Source organism: Cyprinodon variegatus, unplaced genomic scaffold (assembly GCF_000732505.1).
Source record: "Cyprinodon variegatus isolate N-32 unplaced genomic scaffold, C_variegatus-1.0 Scaffold37, whole genome shotgun sequence".
In the NCBI taxonomy this organism is placed as follows: Eukaryota; Metazoa; Chordata; class Actinopteri; order Cyprinodontiformes; family Cyprinodontidae; genus Cyprinodon; species Cyprinodon variegatus.
In genome coordinates, this window is record NW_015150490.1 from 2,140,950 (window position 1) to 2,162,559 (window position 21,610).

At 38.0% G+C, this 21,610-nt stretch overlaps 1 protein-coding gene across 2 annotated transcripts in view; it reads right to left on the reverse strand.

Annotated features, from left to right (window-relative positions):
* LOC107081118 (signal-induced proliferation-associated 1-like protein 1) overlaps positions 1-21,222 on the reverse strand; it is a 41,671-nt gene extending 20,449 nt beyond the window's left edge. For both annotated transcript variants that reach the window (XM_015369336.1, XM_015369331.1), the window contains exons 1-14: positions 21,065-21,222; positions 19,267-20,803; positions 18,918-19,140; positions 17,302-17,432; positions 15,868-16,056; positions 13,591-13,765; positions 12,758-12,861; positions 12,368-12,525; positions 6,325-6,904; positions 5,095-5,193; positions 3,180-3,355; positions 2,487-2,774; positions 2,206-2,355; positions 1,676-1,806 (exon numbers count right to left, since the gene is read on the reverse strand). In XM_015369336.1, the coding sequence (XP_015224822.1) occupies positions 1,676-1,806; positions 2,206-2,355; positions 2,487-2,774; positions 3,180-3,355; positions 5,095-5,193; positions 6,325-6,904; positions 12,368-12,525; positions 12,758-12,861; positions 13,591-13,765; positions 15,868-16,056; positions 17,302-17,432; positions 18,918-19,140; positions 19,267-20,673 (3,811 nt within the window). In that variant the 5' untranslated portion in view covers positions 20,674-20,803; positions 21,065-21,222. The remainder of the gene's footprint in view (positions 1-1,675; positions 1,807-2,205; positions 2,356-2,486; positions 2,775-3,179; positions 3,356-5,094; positions 5,194-6,324; positions 6,905-12,367; positions 12,526-12,757; positions 12,862-13,590; positions 13,766-15,867; positions 16,057-17,301; positions 17,433-18,917; positions 19,141-19,266; positions 20,804-21,064) is intronic.
* Positions 21,223-21,610: the final 388 nt, after the last annotated feature.

A 21,610-nucleotide genomic window follows, 5' to 3' on the forward strand; every position in this document is an offset into this window, starting at 1 on the left:
TATAATTTCATTTAGATAAAAAATGGAGAACAGATTATTATTTTTCCCCTCAAACAACTCAGATCTTTGTCAGTGAAGCTGAGTGCTCCCACATCTCTACCTTCATGGTGCCCATCTACATTAAGATCCCAAATTCTGAGATTAAAGTCAGAATTCTGAGATTAATGTCAGACTTTTTTTCCCATGTTCAACTGAAATAAAATGTAAAAATCAGTTGTTGTTTTTTTTCCAGTGGCCCTAATCCTCTTCCATAGTAACTATATCAAAATTGTAAAAAAAAAAAAATATATATAAACATTTTGCATTGAAGATTTTTTTTTGTCTGTTCATATGTTCCTCAAGTAGAAAAGTTTCAGTTTTACCTGGTTTAATTTCGAAAGAAGTCTTTTTTTAAGAATCTTTTGCTATCCCATTATTTATTAAAAAAAAATATTGACAGATTATAATTGGTTGGCAAAGTAAAGGTTAGTTGCAGCCCTATATGTAACCCTTTTCTTCCACCTTCCAACTAGGCTGTACTTTTTGTTGATCTGCCATGCAGAAGCATAAACATGCATTGATTTTCAGGGTTTTATTTTATCTTCAAAGGGTATTAATACTTTTATTTGACACTGGACAATATAATCAGGAGATAAAAAGAATCTCCAAAAGCAAACCTAGTGCACTTTGTATGACTTCTTATATTTCTGGATAGAGGCTGGCCACGCTAACCTTGCTGAAAACTAGAGGGTCAGGAGGTAAAAATGGGAGGCAAAGGAAAAGACAGAAGTCCAAACCAAACCACAACAGAAAAAGCTTTTTGAGGGCTGGAATCTTGGCTGACTTCAGCTAAACTTCCCCAGTACGATCCATTCCTCCCTAACCAGCCCTGACATAAATGCTACAAACAACCCCAAAATGACAGACCGTGGCCTACAGCTGTGATTGTGGTGGTCGGCAGCAGGTTGAGGACATGGCACAAACTAAATTTGGTTGACAATCAAAGCAACATTTTGCTTGGAATCAGAGGAAGAAAATCTGATTTTGTGACTTTCAAAAAATATAAAGCAATAAAGAAGTAGACGAGAGTATTCTTACAGAATCAAAGGGAATGAAAAAATTAAAAGATGAATGAGAGGAAAACTGGAGAACCAACGGAAAATGAGGAACAGACAGGAAGGAGGGAAGGAAGGAAAGGCACACAATGACGTTGTGTTGACAAAAGAGACAGACGTGTCTTCCGTTTCTCCTCTGCCTTTAATAAGCCTCAGAATAGAAAGGAAAGTGAGAATCCATTCATGCTAACTTACAATTGAACTAAAAAAACTTCTCCACCTTTTTGTTTGAATAGACATTAAGACGTCTGTGAAGCCCATATAATTCCCAGCTTGCAGGGGGAGAGGGGGAGAAATAACAAGGCCAATGAGTGTTGAGTAAGGCTGCTGTCAGAGTTACATCTTACGCAAGCACTATTCACATTCTTCACCTGATACCTGTCATCTCAAAGGTTTTAAAGCAGATAAATTTAGAAGATTTCTTTCGTTTGCTGTCTCCCCCTTCATTGCATACATAACCTGCACCCACTCTTTGCATGTTTAAAATCACCATTTGCATACATTTGCATTCAGACATATATCACAGCAGTGTGGCTCATGAGGCAGGACTCTGCACATTTGAGATGGTTTCTCTAATTTACCTGTTGACCCCCGTTCACCTCCACCCTCCTCCATTCTTGACCAGTTGGGAGTGGATTTCCCGCTGGAGCCACCCTCTCCAGCCACCTCTCTTCTCTCTGATGACATAGGAGAATGTCGGCTGCTTGCAAACCTATCAGCACAAAAAAAGATTACTTGAGAAAATACTTTAACATATTATAAATGATCAAAAAGTAGGGCAAGAAAAAAACAGTAACACATAACCTGCCTCTGGGTTTTAGTGGGTGGAAGTGAAGTGAGAGCACCTTACTCTGAAATATTACAGCTGTCTAACAAATACACTATATTTTCAATCAAATTATACTGCAATTATATTTTTTGGGACTGAAATATCTAAGTCTATATATTCCATATCCACCACATGTGAAAACTAATGATTGCTTCGTTGCTTTTATACCATTAAGATGAACACAGGATGAATAATGATGACAAAGTTAGTGCCTCAGGGCAAGTTTAAAGTTTGTAGAATATATCTGTGTGGAGATTGAATATGAAACATTAGAGACATTACTGTTCAGGCATGGACTTCTGCCTCCAGTGAGCAGAGCTTCCAGAAGCATCACTAGAACATGACAGGTTGCTAGGAGAGCTGCGGTTGTGAGGAGAACGACCTAAAGCCAAGGAGGAAGCCAGGCTGTAGCTCTCACTTCCAGGAGACATCCTGGAAAACAACCAAGCATTACAAAACAATATAAATGCATCATTGGAGGGGAAAATATATATACATTTCCAGCCATTTTTAGTATCCATCTACATTTTCAATCCACGTTTAGAAAGCTAAACAGCTCTGACCTCTTGGAGTCCAGAGGTCGACCGTCGCTGCTGACACTGCGTGGAATGGCAGCGCCTCTCTCTAACCTCTCAGCGGAAAGGGTCTTTCCCACCGAGCTGCCCAGGCTGACGGCTCGGTTGGGTGTGTGCGGCTGTGGTGAAGCAGTCAGGGATTGCTGAGGGCTGCTGGATGTCCTCTGCCACTTGTTATTGTTGCTGCGGAATGGGAACTTGTACTCAAAGGAGCCGCTGTCTGTGCTGCTGCCTTTGTACTCAGACACTGGCACTCGATAGAGCTCTGAGCAGCCCCTAAAAAAACAGGACAAATTGAGTTAAAATGTTCTTCTCTATTGACATAGTTTTGGGATTTGGGACTGTTAAATGATGCATATAAAAGGTCATATTTGTTATATTTCCTCGGAGCCTCAGTTTTTTTCAGTTTGCATATAAAAGTGATTTGACTGCACTCAAAAGCTGGAGCTATAACAGTGGATTGATTTTATTAGTTAATTAAAAAAGGTCTTCAGACATGAAGTGGAAACTATCCTGAAACAAATTCAATTAGGTTGGAAAAGCAATTATTTTTGATCAATCAGATTTCAATCACTGACCTCAGAGACCATCTTTCACTCTAAAAATTTGCAACCTAGAATCAGACCTTTGATGGGGATGCAACTGTACAGCAGTGAGTCTGTCTGCATGTCTCCCTCTTACCTGCGTGGAGTTGCATCATCATGTGGTGGGATGATGACAACACGAACTGTCACCGAATTTCTGAGCAGGTCAATCATCTGCTCGTGGGTCAGAGTTGCAACAGCGACTTTGCAGATTTCGACCAATCGGCTGCCCTGACGGAGTCCCGCCTGCCAGGCGTATCCATATGGCTCCACCTGCGAACAAAAAAGTTTCACTGTATTGCCCTAAAACTAAAAACTTACAATCAGAGGTGCAGAAATGAACACTACCACCTTTTAATTTGTTTTACAATTTGCTTAACTAGGTTACATAATTTATGAAAAGGAAAAAGGATACGATCTAAATACAATGATTGGCTTTTTTTGGTTAAGCTGGAGAAACTCTAAAGAACTTAAAATGGTTTTAAACAATGAAAAAAACCTAAATTATGGCTTTTGTAAAAACAACTGGTATCTGAGACCCATATAAAATGCTGTTGAAAAGTATGTGACTGTCGGCATCACTCCTTGTGAGCCACCAGGCTGCAAACTCCACCACAAATGTTCAACTATCTCAGCCTACTCTTGTTTGAACGGCCCACAAAACTCTCTTCTAGGAATGTGCACAAACCTGGAGATTCTCTTGCTGTCTTAATGTTTATCACTTTTCAGCATCGTGAGACCTGCTCCCGTCATTTTTAAACCAAAGCGCTAAGTTTCCAAAGGAGAGCATTTTTTTCCTACTAATTACAATATGCAAGCAGACAAATTCTACATGACTTATATCAAGGTGAAATAACTGAAAACTGCAGCTGTATGTAAAGAGAACAGTGATGCAAAACAGATGACAGGTTGTCATTGCACTATATTGACCTCTCCAGAGTTGGCAGAATAATTGATATTTTGATTGAGCTGGTACTAAGAATATTACTCTAAGGCTCCTTTGCATAAAACACAAATTAAAACTGATCCAGTGACATATCCCTAAATTGTCCTGTACCCACTGAGACATTTGGCCCCTTCCATCTCTGAAGTTGCTGACCTAAACCATTAGAAGCTGCTGGAAGCTTAACCTCTGCTAACATGTCTAGTGCAGCCAAAACTCTTCTTATAAGTTAGATGAAGAGGAACAAAAAAAATGATGCTTTAAGCTAGATGCCCTAACGCTCTAACTGATGCTATTACTCTTAGGTTTGAGAGCCATTTTTAAAAAAGTAACGAAAGCTCCTTTATCTGCAACAGCCTATAAGTAAATGTCCCAGATGACAAAAATGTAACATTATCTTTTTAATATTAGCTAAACAAACAAAGCCAATTGATATTGATCTATTGGTCTGAGCATGTCACATGAAACCTGCTCTGTTTTACTACAATACAATAAACCCAGGAAAACATAATTAAGGCAACATCTCATTCACCTACTAAACAGGAAGACTACACAATAAACCAGTGTGGCATCCTCCATTACTCCTCAGTTTAGTTGTAGAGCTATTGTGTGCTAACGTTGCTAATAATAACATAGGTTATGGTGGAGCCAGGCTGAGGCAACTAGAACAGAAAATAGTGGCAATATTATATTCAGAAAAAGTAACAGAAAGGTAATATATCTGCATGGGCCAGATCCTCGTTTACAAACTAAATATCCATTAATATTAATAGAAAAAATTATAATCATCTTCAATTAAATTATTGATGTTTATTGTGTTTACCACCATGATCAGGCCTCCTTATTTACACTTTTCTAAATAAGAGGATAAGAGATTGTTACTGCTTTACGTGGCAATAAAGAGTTCAAATAAAATAGCTATTTTCAAAACACATTTGTACATGGATAAAAATATGATAAAATACAAACACTTTTTTTGCGAAATTACTCACAACTACATCATGACCAATTGTGCAATGATCCTTACAGTTTTAAAAAAGATAAAACATTTATGATGGAGAAAAAATACCTCTGCCACAATGCCTTCATAGTTAACGTGGAAGCCAAGCTGCCCCAAACCATTTCGGCGAAGCGTCATCTCTGTTGTCTCACAGCCTTTAGTAAGAAACTGGACAAACAGAAAGAGAGAGAAACATCCATTAATCAACAGGGTAAATCTAATTTATTTAACCTAAGATAATTAAAACTTTAAGAACTGTCACTGTAATTGTGTGGCTCTGTAAATATGGTTCTACTGAAGTTCAAGGAATTTTTAAGACAATATAAGTAAGCCGTTAGAGAGTTTAGGGAAAAAAGCATGAGGTCCCATTGAAAATACAGCTTTCTAAATTAATCTGCAGTGAACAGATGTGCATGAAGGAGAGAGCACTCTATCAGTGAAACTTGACTATGTGTGAACACAAAGATGTGTTAACATGAGGGAAACTTTCTTGAACTTCTATTTTATCCAGTGAGTCCTATTATTCAGGTGAAGATGGAAGAGTGCGTAGAAGCAACTGTGCTTCATCTCACTAGACCTGGAAATGGGAAGGCTGAAAAAAAAAACTCCACCAATAAGCACACAATGGATCAGTAAAAGTACGTCTAACTCCATTGTTGGCATTCCTATGTAAAATGTATGTAAAGAAGAAAAAAACTAAAACACTGCTAGCCTAATTTATTTACATCACACAGTAAAAATGAATAAGAAAAGCACATGTGCATGTAAACATGCATGCATTTATGCATTAAAGCCAGAAGGCAAATTAAGGATTTTAGGCTCTACTGATTATATAAGAAAAAACATTTTTCCTGACCAGTTTCCATGGAAACAGCTAAGAAGGAATAAGCATCACTTCACTGTATGTGTAGGTGTATGAGCCATTAGCAGAATGTTGTCCAGAGGTGTTTCTGAAACTCCCCTCAATAAACTGAGACCTATGAAGAAACAACAGGCTAGCAGGCGAAAGAAACAAAAAATGTTTCATTCTGAAAGACTGACCACCACCAGTAAAATGTAGGAGAGCCTGTGAATAGGTCAGGTAAGTACCAAAAACATATTTCTTTTATTTGGTGTTTGATCCAATACTGCATCATTAGTTTCCTCTTTCTCAGATTTTTCAAATGCAAATTCAAAAGGTATTTCTGAGCAGAACTGAATTAAACATGCAAACATTTTATGATGTGTAAAATTTACTGCTATGTGCATATTTTTTATACATATATATATATATATATATATATTTTTTTTTTTTTTTACCTCAAGACGTTTGATCACTTCTTTGAAATCCTCTGTATTATTGCCGATGCTCCTCAGAGACACACATTCTCCCCGCTCATAGAAAATCTTTAAGGAAGCGGGACTGCTGAGTGTCCAGCCAATCACATCCTTAGTAGCACAGTTGAACACCACAGCTTTGGCCTCCTGGTCCAACAGAATCAGAAAGTCATTGGAAATAGCCAAGAGGGCCTCGATTTCTCCTCCGTTTCCGTGATCTTCAGCATAAACTGGCCAGGTCACCGCCCCGAGGCTGCGCAGCTCTGCTCCTTCATATGGCTGGGTCTTCTCCTTCTTTTTATGAGCCAAAGAAATGAAAGGAAACTTTCCTGATGGATCAATGGGGGTGCTGGTGGTGTGGCGTTCTGCCAGGTCCCGCAGGTACTCCTGGCGTGTTCGGGTGGCCATGGCCCGAAATTTATGGGATTTGTGGGCAGCGTTCTCAGCATTAATCACTTTGGCCAGCAGGAACTCCCTGAACACAGATGACTTGGGAAAGGTCACGCCCTCTGGGATAGGGGGGCCGAACGAGGGCATATCTTTGGAACGGGTGACTGCCACACTGAAAGAGAAAAAACTAATAAGTCTAACAGGAATAGAAACAAAGACCCAAAAACAGAATCCTTATTTAAATCTGTACTCTCACCTGGTCTAGATTAGAAAATTAGTGCCCGAAAAATGTATTTATTGATTTGTTACAGAACAATCTAACAGTAAATCCCCATCTAAAATTGGAACCATTTATGAATAGATAGCTTAACCTCACAAGCTTTAAGATGTTTTCTTACCAAGCAGAGAAATGCATTGTTTTTTAAAAGTTATATTTTGAACGTTTCTTCTTCTAATTTAAACATAACTTTTTTCCCCCTCACGATCTCTTTTTGTCTCTAAACTGTCTAAACTGGGGTTTTTTTGTCAGTAAAAAATACATTCTGTTTATGAAAACTCTTTAACAAAAGCAGAAGCTTAAATGTTTTGATATCTTTAACCAGAGAGTGAATCTCTGGCCCATTCTTAACCATGAACTAAGAAGGTTTTAGAGGTTAAAAGGAGCAGCAGGGTTTACCTTTTTCTTGAATGGGTGCATCAAATTATAGATTTATTTTGGTCAATACTGCAAAAGCCAGCAGTTGTGTTGTAATGAATAAAAATCTAAAAGACAAAAGGCCATTTTAATGGAAAGTTTTATTTTTTGATAAATAACAAATGAGAATCATATCTACATCTAACAAAAAATAAAGTTTGAATTATGAAGAACCCTGGAGATAAACAGTTTTCTACACTTCTATCTATAACGTATCCTGAATTAAAAACGCAGTAGAGTGGTGCTCTGGGTCACATGACCCGTTCAGGGATGGATCCTACCCTCTCAAGTTACACAGGCATTTTTTTGTGATGAGCAGCCTGCATGGAACATTGATACTTACCTAAAAAAAAATATCATAAAATCCATCTTAAATAACCTAATACTTTGGTCAAAAGTTCCACAGCGTTTCTATAAATTAAACCTATCTAATCAACCTCCAATAAATTATACATTTTTTTTATAACACCTTTGAATACTGGAGTATTGTCAAATGTCGCTGTTTGTTTAATGTTATATTGTGATAATCTCAACCTCATACTATGCCTGTTACATATTAAAGTGTGTATGTAGTGTATTGTGCCCGTTTTTTCCTTAAGTAAGACCCTAGAAGGGACTTTTCAGGCAGTCTGCCCTTTCTGGCATGTCAGGAATTCAACTGAAAAACCATGAACAGATTGGAAAAAAAAAAAGGATGCACCATGACTGCTTTTCCAAGCATGTTGCCAAATGTGACTCCTGGGTGGAAAAAAAAAGGAAAATGTATCTGAGAAAAAGTGAATAAAAGGCTGACAGAATGGGGAAACAATGCAAACAGGTGGGGGAATGAGAAACAATAAAACACTACAAAGCTGGCCTGGAAAGCTTATATTCCTACATGGTTCAACTTTTCTAGAACTCGATCACAAAAACCTATCACAGGTGATAATTGCAAGGTGACAATAGAAGCACTGGAAGTCGGAGCAACCATCCCACACAACTCCCCGCTGACAAGCATCCGCACACATGTTGACACTCGGATTAATCTCACTGCCTAATAAGCAATACCTCTATCCCCCACATATTTCTAAACATACCTTAGAGACCCCCTGTCTTCAACAGAAACGTGTGGTGTTCAATTATGCTTGCCTTCAAAATGTTGACAACTTATTTCCCACATTTCCTTCTTTGTGAGAGACTGATATAAAAAGAGGAAACATTTTTCCTTGGCCAAAATAGCCTTCCAGGATGAACAAGAATTGATTTTAAACAAATTCAAACATGGGAAAAAGCTAGCATGTCAAAGGTTATCTCACATTCCCATCAAGGTAAAAGTAGTTCAAGTCTACTCAAAAAGATTATGCAGAAAAGCAAGAAAACCAGCAGCCATAACATGGCCATCATTGCACATTGAAATAAAAAAATACAAAAAAAAGAAAAAAATGTGGAATGGAAAGGAAAAGTTAACTTTTATAGCTGTGATGTTTACCGTTTACTACATATAGGAAACATAAATCATTAGGTCATGTCCACATTAATTTCACAAAATCACAAAAATGGTTGAATCCCACTTGTGGCAGGAAGGCATAGTGTTAGGAAGGGTGGAAAGTCTCTGTTATGGAAATAGCCTACAGGACATGCACATCCTTGGTAGTCCAGCCCATCAATTCCCTGTCAGAAACTATGGTCGATAATTCACAGGAAGCTACAGTGATCAATGATCCTAAGGTAGGACCACTGATAAATTTTGAAAGCCCCTGTGACCCAACATGATTCCAAACTAGTTAATTAGAACATATCGGTGACGCCCCAACATAGGGCGTTAAAACAGTTACAAGTATAATTGAGGATTTTCACGAATCTTAGACGCGTCATCTCCACTTCATAAAAATATGCACATGCACAACCCTATACCCAAGAGAGAACGGCTGTTAAATGCGTGAGAGTATGCACAAGCCCATTTCTACTCGTGCATGCTGTGTTTAAAAGCTGCTGTTTGCATTGCACATACAAGCTTACTTTCCAAATGTTTCCACTATGTCACTCACCAGAGTGACAATGGGGATGAGCCTTACCTAAACGTATCACCAGAATGATTGACAATTAGGAGGACCACTTATTTTGATGATCCACCCTAAAAAAAGAACACACTCCACTAATTAAAAAAAACTCATGTCGATTATGATGTTATACCAAGACTTTAGATTTAGATTAGATTCAACTTTATTGTCATTGCACAGGTACGGGTACAAGGCAATGAAATGCAGTTTGGGTCTAACCAGAAGTGCAATAGCAGCAAGTGCAGGATAAATAATGTTAGCAATGTTCCCATACAGAGAATTAGTAACAATCTAAAAGATTTTTGACAACTCCTACACAAGAAATCGACAGTAATGCAGCTATATATGCTTGCAGCTCTTTAAATGAGTAATGAATCATAGGGTATTTCAGAGAGGAGAGCTGAAGTGGGTTCACAAGCAGCCAGAGTAAAAAGAATGAGACCTTTCAATCCTATTCTCTTCCATCACTACAGATGCTGCTAAATGCATTATACTGAAGCTCTGAAAGCACTTGGCTGATCTCAAACACCTGTGAGTAAGTTGAGTCACGGCCTATGACTCATGCAGGACAGAGCCTGTGATGGTGATATACAGTTAGGGGAAGAAAAGCAAAGAATAAGACCGCATACAGAGAGATGAACTAAAGGTGAGGCTGAGGATGGTGAGGAGGAGAGGAATACAATACAATTGGAAATGCCAGACAATGAGGCTTCTTGGGCATCTTCGTGGAAGGAAGTTGAACAAAGGGAATTGAAGAGTTAATTCCTGTGGTTTGAGTGATTTGTGGGCTTATAAATATCCAGAGTGTGGGCAGTCTGCTCTTCCAGAAGCCACAAACAGCTGCCCACCAAGCCAGGCCAAGAAAAAGAAAAGCAGAAAGAAAAAGTCAATACCTCACGCTGTGGGAAGTTTAGAGGTGGACAAGTGTTTAGGGGGATAAATGTGGGAAAGGTGCATGAAGTTTACCACGTTTTAGTCTTTATGGGACAATTCAACAAAACAAAAGCCTTTTAAGGTTAGATTACTTTACCTGAGAAAAGAGGAAAACTGATTTAAGAGCAGACCCATCAAGAACATTTTTCATATTCACTAACTATTGACTTTTATGTCATCACATATGAGGTTATGTTATATCCTATTCCCATTTCATATGATCTGGACAGTCTTTATTGATGAGTTTAAGATCTGCTTTGTTTTGATTCAACCCCTGAAATGTAAAAAAAAAAAAAAAACTCATGTATTCTATTAAACTGTATTTATTGTATCATATCTTAGTCAATGTGAATTTTGAATTGCGGAGACAATGATTCATGTTTGGTGAAACATGTTATCGTGTATGCATCGAATCTAGTTCTTTCACATCTATGAATCACAGACGGAAGACAAAAGGATTTGTTTGACATCCACTGTGCCACAGGGCTTATTGCTCACGTGTGTTTATTTGTTGATGCTTTGTATTCAAGTAGCCACATGGGGGAAGATTAAGGCTTCACACAACTTGCTCACACAGCAATTAAAAGCAGCAATGATTGGAGTCAAATGGAGTGTGACCAAAAAGAACAAAACTAGATAAGAGTGAGGTAAATAAACTGAATAACATTTCTTTTTATGTTGAACACTAAAGCTAAGGCTAGGTGTACTGATTACAAAACTTTTGTTAAGGAGAAAGTCTGGTTTTGTGCATTTTCTAAATATTACACAAAAAAAAAAAGGTGGTGTTTTTTTTTTTTTACCTAAAGAGAAGATTTTCTACACTCATAGTTTCATAATGGTTTGCTGTTTTAAAGTACAAAACTCTGGGCAAGATTGCAATAGTATCATTCTTTCAGCCCTCATGAAATATGGTTAATAAGAAACAACAATCAAAATAAAATAAATCCCCCAAAAAATGTTTTATTTATCAATATTTTTGTTGTGTATTTTTATTTTTGCACTAGTTGCTTTTTTATTTTAGGTAATATGACAGAAATAGGATGAACAAATGACCATAGGTCTGGACTCGCACCCAAGGAGGACTAAATATGGTTAGTGCACCCTACCCATGCACCCCCGCTATGCCCTATATGAACTATTTGAAGTTTTTTCTCATAATAATTTGACTCCTCCACGACCAGATTTGGGAATGTTTGCAGTTGCTTTGAGTATGTTCATCATGCAAGCCTTTTTTTCCCTAATGGAACTCATTTCAGGTTATTTTGAGAACTCTTTAAATCCCTTATCAGACACAAACGCTAATAAAATCTCTCTCAACGCCTCAGATGGCTCTTTTAGTCCTACCATGAGGTGCATTTTTACCTCAACATTACAAAATACATCACTAAAATAATATCAGATGTTCAAACTGGAGAAATCTTTTTTATTTACACCTAATTAGAGACCAATGTATTAGTCATCAGAAATAATTTTCTCATTAGAATTTACCAAAAATGTACTTCATTCCATTCTAATTATATCACTTGAGTCTTTCAGCTTTGTTAAAAGCTATAATTAACCCACATGTAAAATTTGGTAATTCAAATAAAAAAGGTTTTTAGGATTGCCTTCGACTGTTCTAGTTAAACATCATTAGTTCAACTTTTTTATTTTCTTTAGTCCAACTATTTTTAATATTCTTTTTTGTTTCTGCATTTTTTATCTTATTTTATTTTTTTTTTCTTAGTTGCTATGATTCTGTTTTATTTTCCTATATTTTAATCATGTAAAGCACTTTGCATTGTCTTTGTACTGAATTGTGCTATACAAATAAATTTGCCTTGCCAGGTTTAAAAAGCACTCTTTTTGTTTTTGACACATGACTATATCTTTAAAAAATAGAGCTAAAATGCTATAAAGTAAAAATGAGTAAAGGAAGAGAAAGAAGGCAGTATCTAGATTTACAGTACACCGTGTTTCTGAAGCTCACCTGTAGGAGCTGTTTTCAGAGCAGGGGTTATGAGCCCGCACAATCACAAATACGTGCTGGAAGTGAGAGCGAATGTTTTTAGGAGTGAAGGGAAGCGCTCCAGGTTCCTGGAACACGATTGTTACGATGTCATTCCCTATGTGCCGCTTCCGCAGCAGCTGCACAAGGTCGATGAGGAAAAGAAAAAATAGATTAGAAATTAAAACTTAAGAGACCTCTCAAAGACAGCCAGCTCTTTATAGTTGCATTCCAGTAAAATAGTACAACCAGCTACTTAATCCTTCATTTATACAGGATGTCACAGGATCAGGGAATACTCTTAAAAATCAACATCATTGTGTGGAAGCTGTTACGCTTCCTGTTACTCCTTTCCATGAACGCCTTTTATACCTGTTGCTTATTGTTGGGTGTGTAGGGAAGCATTGTTGACACGTGGAACATGATCTCATAATCCTTGTAGGTGGTATACAAGGAGTGGGAGCCTGTTGAATCCGCTGTGGACAGACCAGGGTAGGTTAATTTCTCAAGGACATCAAAATAATAAATTAACATATTTTAAAATATTCAGCAAAAAGACAAAAAAAAATTCAAAAATCAACAAAAAAAAAATGCTTTGATTTTAACACTTAAAGCATTTACAAGTTACAAACAAACATTCCTAAGACTTCCACTTTCAGATTTAAATCGGCTGGTGATCAGATTTTTGATCAAAAGCTAAAGACTATTCTTTAACCGTCCACAAATAGTAAAAAGAAAATATTTTTTATTTTAGCCTTTTTAAGTTTTATCAGCAAATCTCACAGAGAAACAGCAAATTTACACAGATGGCACACAAGACTTGTCTTGCATACTTAGAAACGTTGGAGCAACACTATGAACCTGGAATATTCCAGGGAATTAAGTTGTGGTTTTAAAAAGACTCAGAATGAAACAACATTTGGCCGTGAAAGTAATCAGCTATGAAAATCTTGTTAAAAACAAAAAAATTTAAAAGTGGTAAGATGAGCAAATAAAAAAGTTTAAAGTACAACCCCCTGAAGCTAGATTGTTTACCTTGATGCTAACGTCCTATTTACCATTTTAGATTTCTACATTTTATTAAAAAAATTATTATGTCTCTGTCTACCAAAGAGCAGCATTAAATGCCTGTATCAACACTCATTTTATTGCTTAGCAGCTAAAAATAAAGGTTAGATTTTTGTCATAATCACACAAATACATACTCTTGGTGTCCAGCTGAGCTCGATACTTGTTGAAACCTTTGAGCCTAACTCTCTCGCCCAAAAGATGGAGGAACTCTTCCAGCGCAGGACCGGCTGCTTCATTATTGTACATCTCCTCCTCGCTGCTCTGGCCTGCCATGCAGTACATCACCCCCACCTTCCGCTGGAAACTCAGCTGCACAGAGAACACAATGAAAAAGACGAATCCGCAACATTACCTTGTAGAAGTTAAGACAAAGTCACATTATTGACATTTCAGGCAGAACTTGTGTTGGCATTTCAGGAACAACATTAAGTTGTTCTGTTGTGATTGTGGTGCCATTTCCCCCCCAGAAATTACGTTGACATTTTAAGAGATTTTCAACATCTGATGATTGCTCCAGGGAGCGACCATCATGATCATGGAGGAGCCTGTTTTGTGCTTTGAGGTTCAAATGTTATTCTGAACCTCAAAGCACAAAAGTTATTAAAAAAAGCTAAGCATAAAAAGTAATTTTAGAGAGTAAATTCCTCATAACAGGTTATGGATATGAAAATGATGATGCTAAAAAGGGCCTCCTCAATATGGGGGGGTTCACCTACAGAAGAAACAACTGATGAAATATAAACAATATTTGTTTACTTGACAAACCACCTTGTATTTAATTGGTCGATAAAGTTCTGGTAGTGAATAAACAGAACCCTCGACATTTTCTCGCACCCACAGCATCAATGATCAATGTGTACACTGGAAAAATGGAAATCTAGATAAGTCATTTTTTTCTTCAAATAAGTGCATTTTTTCTTGGATTAAGGAGGTAAAAAGAGACATTTTGCCAATGGAACAAGACAACTTACTCTTAAAATAAGAAAACACTGTTGCATTGTTTTTTTTTTCAATTGCATATTATCTGAATATCTTATTTTAAGGGTAAAAATACTCATTCTATTGGCAAACTATCTAACTAACCTGCTCAAATTAAGGGTAAATACACTTAATTCAGGAAATTTAAACTTGTTTCTAGATCGTTTTTCCAGTGTAAACAGACTTGCAGAAATGATCGTACGACATAGCATAATCCTCACACTAAAAAACAATTTTATCTTTATTCTGTAAAAGCAACAAGGATTTACTCCCAGCATCATTACAAAACAACAGCTACATTTATTTATCTTAAAATTCTGGAGAAAAAAAAAGAAGTTAATAACCACTTAATGGCGTTCTCATATAAATATCGAAGTAAGATGGAGGCGTTTAGGCTCTATGTTGACCTATATTTATATTGCCATCTCATATGATAACCATTTAAAGGAGAGAAAATGTATCTGTTGAAATTTCAGTTAGAAAACGGCAGAAAAAGTGACACCTGTGCTAACCAAGTGTCTACAAATACCATTAAAAGCCATCCATGAGTCATCTAGTCATTTGGAAGCATGACGGGTAAAATAGAGAAACATTTTCTGTTTCACAACCCCTAAAAAAAATGTAATAAAAATAAACTCTAGCTTGCCAAATGCTGCTGATAGTGGAACTTTTAAACACACCTGCTATTTCTCCAAGTAGGTGGGCGTCCCAGGGGAACTTTTGTTTGTCATATATTTATTATTTCATCATTATTTCATCATTCAATACCTCGAGCAATGTTATAGCATTGGGTTAGCAACTCTATCATGCTAAAAATTGTGCTGTGGTATGTTCCAATTATGGGTTTCAACCAGAGACTTGAGATATGGCATTTTATCAAGATATTCTGTGGCATTTATTATGAAAATCATAACACTGACAATACAAAAAAGTACCAATGTCTTTGGAGTTGTATGGTTTAACAGTTTGTAACTTTAGACACAAATACTCCTCTTAAAACAAGACTTCTGTTTAAATAGGCTTTCTTGCTGCTCTATTTACATAAAGAAGGGGGATTTCTGATCCACATGAGCTGGCTTCATTAAATCATATATTTAAACATGTACACATTACTGAGGTCTCAGTTTTCTCATAAAATTATATTTTAGCCATTAAAGGTTAATGAAGGCTATTTTAAATATATTTTTCAGTAAAAACTTACATATGTCTCTCTAATCGTTATTTAAAGTAATGAATACTACAGCTTTCAAAAGAGCCTTGTTTCATTATTATATAGCATAAAGTGTTACATTTCCATACCAATAAACCCTCCATTTTTAGTAAACCGTTGCAACATTCAAAGAACACTTTCAAGATGTATAATTAAGAAAATGAATGGCCTTCAATGTAATCCAGGAATTAACTCTCTGTATTTGTTCATTGTGTCTTCTCACCCCCTGCTCATCTAGCTTCATCAGCTGATCCGTGACCTTAGGCGTGTTGAGTGCCAGACGCAGGCAGTGAACATTGAGCTCAGGGACCAGATATTCCAGCACTTCTTTGAGAGGCAGACCTCGGGCAAGACCATGCTTTGCTGTCGATGGCACAGCGTCCTCAAGAATGGAACCACGCAGGGTGTTAAGCTGTAGACAATAAGAACATATGTGAGAGGAGTTGTGCTTTTTTTAAACTCCAGATAAATGTGCTCTGAAGATAAAGAGAGGTGTAGTGGCTGTCTAGCTAAAGAAAAAAAAGGGGAACAGTGTGCAGATTTCAAATCCAAAGTCTCTAAAGCTTCAGGGTCAGACAGACACAGGGAGGACTTCCATAAATAAATGAGGAAGACTGCAGAGTCCAAGGCTGGAATATCTAGGATGAAGAAATAAAGAGTGCTGGCAGTCTCCATCTACAGGCACTTAAGGCTGTCTTTGTTTTATGTTTGGTAGTGCCTGTGGTGGTGTAAACACACAGTTTCAAATCAAGTGAAGAGGAGAAATGCTCTTAAAAAGAGCGATGGACAGTAGTAAAGGACAGTAGCTCTTGATGAACAAAACGGTCTCAAAGCCAAAACATCCCACTCACTCCCACACACGTGTACTTTTAAAGAAAATAAAAGCTACAAATCTTTTTAAAAAAAATTACATATGATAGAGGGATGCACAGTAATAATCATGATAAGAAAAAAAACATCACGATTGGTTATTTGTCATCCTAAGGGATCGCCAGGCCAGTAACTCATGTTATGCTTTAATGCAGGAACTATGCTTTAACTTTGATACTTTAATATTTCTGGTCTAAATTCAACCTTTTAAGTCATTCAGAGATGAAAGCTGACAAAGACTCTGAGTGGGCGTTCAGCGCAGCGAATGAGCACATGGATTTTTAGCACTAGTGATTTAGAGAAGACTCACTCCCTAAAAAAATGGCTGATTGAGAACACAAAGACTAAACTGGAGGAAATGCATCAAAACATGAGATAAAACATTCAATGATTTGAGGTGGTGGTAAAGCAGAAGCACCAGAATCTGGAGCTGACAACCATGAGGCTTTTACATCGAACCCCTGCTGGGTGAAGATCCTGTGTGTTAACTCCTACACAATCTGAACTCATAATAGCTTCTCTGTAACATCCTTCTGAACAGAATGTACTAAATATTGACACATTTAGAAGACACATTCATGAACATTTATACAATAGCTGCAGCTAATAATATAGCAAATCTAGATAAACGGAAAGCTAAGATAAAAACAAACACTAATAAAGAGACAAATCCAGCAGAAAACACACCACACAGAAATGTATTTTTGAATACACTCTGTTGTACAAAATGATAATGAAGTCTGTCTAAGACTAAGAAGAGTTTTTTTATAGTTTAATGTTATTTTACCTCACTCGTTCTAAAGATGACCCTGTAGTTATACTGCTGGCCGTGATCCTTGTGCTCCTCCAGCTTCTCTCTCCTCAGACTCACCGCCACTGGGCCCAAGTTCTCATCTACCCCCAGATAGTTCCAGTGCTCTAAGGTTTAAATTGAGAATACATTTGAGATTGGATTAAGATGGCCACAAGGAATAAAAGGCTCTCTGTAATAGAAAACAACTGAAAGAGCAAGGCAGATTATGACAGTTCAATTATTACAGCAGCATAGAATAGAAAGTGCTAAAGTAAGTTGCCTGCTCTTAGGATTCTTTAAAGTTGAAAAATCAGAAGTCATACGGTGGCATCATTAAGTTTACATATATTTACCACAGATTTTTTAAGCATAAATGGTAGACATCACAGAAACATGTCTGTTTCCTGTCACTGTCAAATATCCAAGTAGCTCAGTTATTCCAGAAGCTCAATGCTGTATGCTTTTATACGTATTGCTTGGTCTATATTTCTAAAAGTTTCATTAAATCAAAAACAACCCCTTCTTCTCAGCAGGACCTCCCCCCATTCTGTTGTGATACTAAACCTACTTCAATGTGGACAAGGACACTATGTGGAGTTCAAAAAACCTCCAGTTTATCACAAGCTTCAGCTTAGATGGATCTGGGGTTGTAGCTGAACAGATGCAGTTCTATAGCCTTAACTTAAATGTCGGATCCTTTAGTGCAGCTGTGAACAGTGAATCAAATTCTAACCCTTCGTGAAAAAAGCAGCAAGTTTTCCAGCTGGTTTTCCAAACGCTTTAACAGCAGAAATCATTTTTTTACCAGTTCAGTTCCAACTCAAAACGGCAGCTTTTCTCCAGGCTTGACAAACATACATCGAGTGTTAAAACAACATATGTATGTGAAAAACAGAAACTGCTAAAAAAAAAAACAGAGTGTTCAATAACTAATAACTAAAGAAGCAGCACAAATAGGAAGCAGCTGTTTATAGACTAGTATTTATAGATTTATCAGAGATATAATAGGGTTCCAAATGAACCCTGACTGTAGAGGACCTTAGACCTAAAAGGACAGTTAAAAAAATAAACTTAACTTAAATCAAAACTAACTTTTTACCCAATTGTGCATGCAGACTAAGAACACCATTTAATGGCAGTCAGAGCTCCCCTTAAAGATGAAACCTAACTAAGCTAAAAGTTTTTAGCCAACAATACAGATATGAAACCTACCAGATCAGACATATCTTTGGTTATCTGATGTAGGATTTAATCTAGGGGGTGAATATGGCCTTGTGCTTACATTTAACTCCATTACTTCTCCATTCGTTGGTCCAAAGTGGTCTGCTATCAGTTCGGATTTTGCAGCTATACATTGTTGCCAGAGTAAGCATTCATCACTTAAGTCATTTTAGATAAATCTGGACACTTAATTTCTGAGAAAGATCCTCTTTAATACCTTTAATGGTGACCTCTGATTTACATAAAAAGTTTCATGACCCCTAATTTAAATGCAAATGAGGTATTTACTACGTGTTGCATTATTATTCCACCTCTGAAAAAGCCTTAAAAAAAATCACAATTAAAGAAGAAGAAAAAAAATTACAAAGTTATCTGTCTAATTCTCTTACCTCTAAGATAGAAATACTTTCTGTAATAATAGGCACCAAGGTCAACGTGTTCCATTATGTATCTTTTGGACCTGTCAGCATGGTGACTTTGCCCATCTTTAGCAGCCTCCAACACCGCCACTCCTGCATTAGTGAAATGGGTAGTCAGAGTGGCTTCCAGGGGTCCTTCTTCTGTGCTACCAGAGGAACTGCTGGAGCTCCCTCCACTACCAATGCTGCCCTGCTGTAAGTTAGATCAAAAAGAGGTGAAGCAACCAATCAATGACACCCAAACAAATTTCTTCAGCAAGTCTTAAATATGAATCTGATAATTAATGAATAAACATTTGTTTTCCTGGAAGCATCTTACCTGTTTAGCAGGTGAAATGTTCCTCTCACCCTCTCCCCCAATTTCATTTCTAAAACAAGGGCAGCTAAGAACCAAATCATTGCTCTTATCATCTCCAGGGTCCATTGCAGGGTTGGTACCATGCCCTCCAGTACCCTCCTTGCTCAGCTCTTCCTGTGAGCCACAAGGGGAGCCGAAGTTTCCACTCTGGTTGGAGGAAAGAGAGGATGTGGCTGAAGCAGCGGCGGCGGCCGAGGCACCGGTAGTGGTGTTCTTGCGTTTAGAGCCACACTGACGGTTTTGGATTGCCTCATTGAGGTCGAAAAGTAGAGACTGGACGTCAAAATGGGCAAAGCCTTTTTGGCACACCCATGGTTTAGGAGGTGGACCACTTTCATCACCTTTCCCCCCGTCTTCAGCATCTGAACCAGCCCTCGATGTGTCACCATCCACCTTTACACTGCGCAGCTTGCGGAATATAGACTCTCCACCTGTTTCTGACTTTGACCTTCTCTTTAAATGCTTCTCCCGCTCCTTCAGTCGACTGGCAGGACTGCCTCGTGCTGGACCATCAGGCAGGTCCAGGGCGGCCTGTTTAATGGGGGCCACAGTTAGGAGTTCTGACAGTCTTTCTGGAGCTGGGCTTCTCTGATCGGGGGCCTCAGCAGACTGGTATCCCTTCAGCATGTCAAAGAAACTCTCTCCTGAGACACCGTGCTTGTCTATTGAAGAGGTGCTGCCATATTCACGGTGCATGGGTGTCCATCCAGAGAAAGACCAGCCCTCATTTCCCTCTCCGTCCAGCTCACTGATTGTTATATCACTGTTACTACGCTGGCGAATGCGTCTCATCCCTTTACGAGGGGACCCCAGATAACCATCAGGTGACAGGAAGCGATTGTCCTTTCCTTTGCTGTGCATCTTGTTCTTGAGTGTATTCTGGATGTTGCGTAGCATTGATGAGTCTTGTGGGCTTATCAGGTGTCCTAACTTAGCAGAGAGATTGCTGTGGGCTGTGACAGCTGACACATTTCCTCCTCCTCCCCTTTCTCCACCACCTGATCCACCACTTCCACCTCCTCCTCCTCCTCCTCCTCCAAGGATCCTTTCTCTGTCTCCACTTCCTGAACCCGAAGAGCTAGTGGTGTTTGTAGAACTAGGCGAGTCCGTCTCCACCGTGATGTGCCAAACACCTCCCCCTCCTCCATCTTTTCTTGGGGGCCAGTCAGCCACACGAGCTCTAACCCCCATCTTGGGGACACCAGGGTTGGTGCCAGCTGTTGAAGCAGAGGAGATGTGGGCACTTTCGCTTCGAGGTGGCGGTGCCCCTCCATTGGGTAGTCTGAGGCGGCGAGTATAGAACTCATCAGTAGCCGGCACCGATCCCCCAACTGAGCGCTCTGTCTGAGAGCGCTTCAGACTAGTCATGACGAAGAATGGGGAAGGGTGTGGGGAGGGGAGATGGGAGGGAAAGGTAAAGGTAGGATGCGAATGGGGTTAGATTTGGGTCAACATGACGCCCACTGAGTAAAGAGCAGAGGAAGATTCACATCTGGTTCTGAAGAAAGAGAAAAACAGTCAAAAGAAGGAAAAAGCCAATTAATGGGGAAGCAGGAGACGTCAAAATTGATAATTTTTCATTAAAAAAAAAAAAAACAACAAAAAAAAAAAAAACATCTGAACATAAAAAATATTACAGAAGGTCTCACTATGAGCTGTTCAACTATAGACAAAAAAAAAAGCCTGATCGTGTAACACCAATTTCAAAAGGCAACATTTTATTATAAAAAACATTTCTTTCAAGATTAGGATTTTGTACCTTATCAAAACCACAGTGATAAATAAATGTAATGAGTTGACACTTTTATGTCTTTAGTCTTTAAAAAGCCATCTGCACTCTGTTCATGTGTGATGAGAAGTCAGCTTGCATTGACTGTAAAACTGGAACCCAGCGACTGAGAACAGTGGGACAGACAGCCTGTAGGAAAAAGAAAAAAAAACATCAACAAAAAACAGTCAAACTCAAGGTAATACAACTATTTCATACAGGAATATCAAATCAGATTACAACAAGAAAACAAAATATTTCATTGTAAAATGCTTTTCATATTAACCTGCTGAAAAGTGGCAAATTCAGGTTTTATTAGATAGCTTTTTTTGTTTTTATTTTTTTCGGATCTCGTAATTCCTTAAGCAGATGCATTGATTCTTTTTTCATTTAACCAAATTGTGATGTGCATCACTGTGAGAACAAGACTTTTAACTATGCAAGCATCAGGTTAGTAGCACCATCTTTTCTAATCTCCATGATACACACGAAACATAAAACAAATAGAATGTCCTCATTAATGAATGTTAGAAATCA